This window comes from Fusarium vanettenii, assembly GCF_000151355.1.
Source record: "Fusarium vanettenii 77-13-4 chromosome 10 genomic scaffold NECHAsca_43_chr10_1_0, whole genome shotgun sequence".
NCBI classification, from domain to species: Eukaryota; Fungi; Ascomycota; class Sordariomycetes; order Hypocreales; family Nectriaceae; genus Fusarium; species Fusarium vanettenii.
The window spans coordinates 296,803-301,628 of record NW_003315845.1 but is presented as its reverse complement, the minus strand read 5'-3'; the positions used below and the strand labels follow the sequence as shown (position 1 = coordinate 301,628).

General features: G+C 48.0%; 2 protein-coding genes across 2 annotated transcripts; one reads left to right on the top strand and one right to left on the bottom strand.

Moving 5' to 3' along the window:
- Positions 1 to 73: 73 nt before the first annotated feature.
- NECHADRAFT_85397 (uncharacterized protein) lies at positions 74 to 809 on the bottom strand (the record flags this gene model as incomplete). Its single annotated transcript, XM_003041639.1, has 4 exons — positions 74 to 417; positions 466 to 509; positions 629 to 693; positions 792 to 809. Coding segments are annotated over 4 exons (471 nt in total), but the record flags the coding sequence as incomplete, so codon positions are not given.
- Positions 810 to 1,347: 538 nt separating this feature from the next.
- On the top strand, positions 1,348 to 4,368 carry NECHADRAFT_85396 (uncharacterized protein; the record flags this gene model as incomplete). The annotated part of the gene is made up of 8 exons (XM_003041701.1): positions 1,348 to 1,453; positions 1,502 to 1,877; positions 1,928 to 2,421; positions 2,711 to 2,951; positions 3,140 to 3,161; positions 3,193 to 3,415; positions 3,737 to 3,928; positions 4,067 to 4,368. 8 exons carry the CDS (start codon positions 1,348 to 1,350, stop codon positions 4,366 to 4,368), a joined length of 1,956 nt encoding a protein of 651 aa, XP_003041747.1.
- Between the last annotated feature and the right edge of the window lie 458 nt (positions 4,369 to 4,826).

Here is a 4,826-nt window from a genome sequence, read left to right as displayed (position 1 = left end):
GCGCCTACAGTCGCAGAGATCAAACTCCAATAGTCAGCACAGATGGTATCTCGATATGAACCACCTTGCTTACCCAGGTGCACATGTAATCTCGGTAATACTCCATCAACCGGACTTCATGAGGTTTGGTAAGTGGAAAGACGTCACCAGCCTCGACGTTGGCCAGCCCCAGCAAGGAACTCTGTGGGACCGTTGTGAAACTGCAGTCGACTCCATGTCCTGGAACGTCGTGTGAGACGGCTGCAGGGGGCAAACGTAACTCTCTCGAGCTATTCACGAGCTCCGCATCAACGTCAGCCCCGGCCAATTCGAGATCCGCCGGCGAGTCAGCAAAAGATATCTCTTGATGGCCAATCTGCCACGGACTCTCTGACAAATACTGGGCCTCAACATCTTGCGTCTCGTCCACAAACCGTACTTTCGGGTGGTTAGTAAACAATAGCTCCAAGGACCTTGACAACTTACACCGCCGCGGACACTGGACCCATGTCTGATCCTCCTTGGGTGACCTGTAAGAAATCTCAACTCAACATGACCTGTCTGAACGTGGGGGAGCGGGTCCTACTCGGTTGAATGCTTGAAGCGAAAAACGGGCGCTGTCGAGCAGACTTTGCCTGTCGAAGCGCACCGGCGGCAGGCCCGGGATTGTTCGCCTTCTCCCCAGACGCACTTGAGATGCTGTGTCTTGCAGGCCTGCGATTGTCAGACTGGAGCCAACATAACCACCACACGTTCATCCACTGGACTGAGTCATTACAGCCAGGGAGGGTCGAGGTCGTCGGTGGACTCACTAGACAAGCTGCCGACATGTTTTACCTCGATTACTCCACGTATAACCTGAGGTCAGTCTTGACACAGGGCAGGTGGCCCCGACTATATCATAACTGTGTGGCGGCGTTGTCAGGAGACAAAGGCCCGAATATCGGTTCCAAGGTCCAGATTTTGCAAAAGAGGGGAAAGGTCCCGGCCCCAAAGGAATGTCCAAGCTCATAGCCCCGTGAAAAGGTCAACAATCCCGATAATTCTCCACTCACACGTCACCAAGGAAAACACCCCACAAACTGACTCAACTCGCGTAACCCCAAATTCTGAACCCCAGACCCCATGTTTTCCCCCATGGAACCGTGGAGAAGAAGGAGTAGTCTAATTCGTGAGTCTCGATTGGCTGTTGAAACATAGTGCACTGGCTCGGTCGAAAGCCGTTGATCAGAGGGCATTGACCAAGGATCGAAACTATAAAAGACCTTGTTCTGGCCACATTCTGAGGCATCATCTCTACAGCCTTGCACCTTCACATCTCCCCTGCTTCTTCCATTATCTACGTCCTTCACCTCGCCAATCTCCATCATGGTCGGCAAACTTGAACCAGTCAAGGGGAAGCGCGATGACTATGACATCGCAATGGAGGAGCATGTTAACATGAACATGGCCGTGGAGCCCTATGGCCCGTCAGGTAGGGAACTCAAAGTCTTGAACTTTCAGAGCTGACATTTTGTTGCAGGCTTCCGTGGCCTCTTCTCCTCTCCCTATGTTGCCATGTGCGCTGCCTTCTCTGCCATCGGTGGCCTCCTATTCGGCTATGACCAAGGAGTAATCAGCGTCACGCTTGTCATGGCCCATTTCCTCGACCGATTCCCCGAAGTCAGAGACGAAGCACCAGGCGCAGGCTTTAAGAAGGGCCTTATGACGGCCATGATTACATTAGGTGCCTTCATAGGAGCTATTAACCAGGGATGGATCGCCGACTGGATATCTCGCAAGCGGTCTCTTATGGTTGCTGTTGTTGTCTTTGTAATCGGTTCGGCCATTCAGACTGGTGCTATTAATTACACTATGCTTATCATCGGCCGGTTTATTGGCGGCATAGGCATTGGGCAGTGAGTTCACAGTATATCCTTCTTTGCTCTAACATCTACTAACTTGTTAGGCTCTCCATGGTTGTCCCACTATATATCTCTGAAATTTCGCCCCCAGAGATCCGGGGTTCTCTCCTTGTCTTCGAGGAGCTATCGATTGTTATCGGAATTGTTGTCGCATTTTGGATCACCTACGGAACCAAAGATATGACCAGTCATTGGTCGTGGCAGCTTCCATTCCTTTTGCAAATCCTCCCTGGCCTTCTTCTTGGATTCGGCGCAGTCTTCCTGCCTTATTCGCCACGCTGGCTCGCATCCAAAGACCGAGAAGACGACGTCTTAAACAGCCTTGCCAAACTGCGAGCCCTCCCCAAAACCGACCCCCGAGTCCAGCGTGAATGGATGGATATCATCGCCGAGGCACGATTCCAGGCTGGAATTCTCCGAGAGAGGCACCCTCGGCTCACTCAGCGCACCGACTATGCTAGCAAGATTCGAGTAGAGCTTGTTAGCTGGGTAGACTGCCTTAAACCTGGATGCTGGCGCCGGACGCTCGTTGGTGCGGGTATTATGTTCTTCCAACAATTTTTGTTGTTACTCTCTGGAACCTTCTATCTCTTTATTATTTAGTTTGCTAGGCTAATTGCCTATATAGCTTGCCTATGATGCTTGCCTATGAAGGCAAGCTAGGCTGCCTAGCTATAGATCAGATATTAATATCTGACCTAGCTACGGCTAAGACCTTGATCTCTTCCTTACACACACATCATAGTCAATAGATCAAGTAGTTATGAGCCCGGACTACGCAAGATAGTCCATATCTACCACTACACGATCTTGCGACATCCATTTAGTCTACGCTGAGGAACAAGACCTATCAGCAGCACAGACTCACCATTTACACTGGGAACAAGACCCAGCACTACCCAAAAACCCCAGACCCCAGACCCAAGACCCAGAAACCCGCCACCCCAACAGAAGGACCCCTCACACTACCACGCGGCTTTCCGCTACACTACCCAAGATAATCCCGAAGGATAAGGCTTTTGCCACCATTCGGAAGCATCAGCTACAAGGGAAAAGCAACTACCTAGAGTAATATCGCTACTTTCAGCAAGCCGCCAGAAGCCTCGACATCTAGGGCATTATTACCAGTAATAAGAAAATCATCAAAAACGAACCACTAGAAGAACACTACATTATCTACGTCGACGCGCCTCGTATCACACGAAGCCAGTCTGCTCAGTCTAATAGAGGACAACCAGACTCTACCCCTATCGTAGACACCACGAGATCTCTTCTAAAGTAGCAGGCAGCATACAAACGATAGGAAAAGAACAAAGAAAAGTCCAGACTTGCCTTACAACTTTTCAATGCGGGAGTATCTATGCCTATCGCCCTAGAAATCAAGGACTACAAAACGGCTACAGATTATAGAGCGATCATCAGGAAGCGTTATGATTTATCAGACGAAGAGGGTACCCAGAAGATCCTTAAGAAGATCACAAACCTCAAACTCAGCGACTTTAACACTATCACAGAGTATCTCAACAAGCATCGTAAACTAAAACATAATATATTGCGTCTCAAGTTCACCTCTTACAATAATGCCCAGATAATCACACATATACTCAACGGTCTACCCAAGACATACACCAATTTCAGAAAAATATGGGAATAGGAACGAGCAAAGGATAGAAGCAACCCGCCGAACACTAAGTTTTTCTTCGACAGACTCCACAGTAAAGAGATAGAAATCAAATCACTTATCAAAAAGAACAACAACACTAGGAGCGGGAACACCAAAAAGAAAAAGGATCTCATTTATACCTTTGCCGGCTATAGCAAAACGGGTCACACAGAAGACAAATGCTAGCTAGCCCACCCCGAACTAAAGCCAATCGCCCTACAGAACAGAGACAAAAACAACCAGAATCCAAACAACAAGGAGTCAGGGCAAAAGAACAACGAAAACCCTCCAAAGAGACCCAACAAGGTGGTTACTCTCGCTCATCTAGCGGAAAACAAGGAAGCTTTCCTACAAGCTCTACACGACAACGATAAGCCGATGCGTGCGATAGAACAAGCATCGGATGCTAATCTTATTGCCGAGATGGGGGAACACCCGACAGATAACGACATCAGAACGGAAATCGACAAATAGATCAAGTTAGACGAAGGAGAGATGATTAGCAAAGTCAATATTATAGCAACAGAGAAAGAGAAGTCGGCATCCGACGCCATAATACTTAACTCCGGAGCCGACATCTATGTCTTCAACAACAAGAAATGGTTCACGGAATTGAAGCCTCTAAACCTAACAATTGCAGCTATCGACCAGCAGAGTACCCTTCAGATCAAAGGAGGAGGCAACACCCGATTCACGCTGATCTCTCATAACAGAACGAGAACCAAAATCATTATCACAGACGCTACCTACTCCCCAGACGCCCGATACAACATCATCTCTATCTCCCAACTAGGCAAAAAGGCAGGGCTCAGGGGGAGCTAGTCCAAGGCTAAGATCACCATCGAGAAAGACAGCTTTGAGATCAGATATGCTACCGAGAATGATAGTCTATACTACATTCACTTAGCCACACCTACTCCCGGAATCGCTATTAGCGCAAAAGTAATAGCGACCATCAACTTCAACAACCCTATCTGGGAATAGCATAGACAACTGGGGCATCTTGGTTTCCAAAACATAATCAACCTATTAGAGATAAGTCAGGGAATTCCACTCACCAAGAAACAAATTCAGAAACAAATTAATCAAATCTGCCCTATCTATGCAACCACACGAGCTCTTATTCACATTCCACGCGATCCGGCCAGACATCATTCGCAGAATACTAGAGCCCTCATTCACTCTAATACATAGGGACCATACCCGATTAAGGGATATAATAGGACAAAATATGTCTATTTTACTACGGATAATACCAAGCGATTCACGTAGTATAAAAC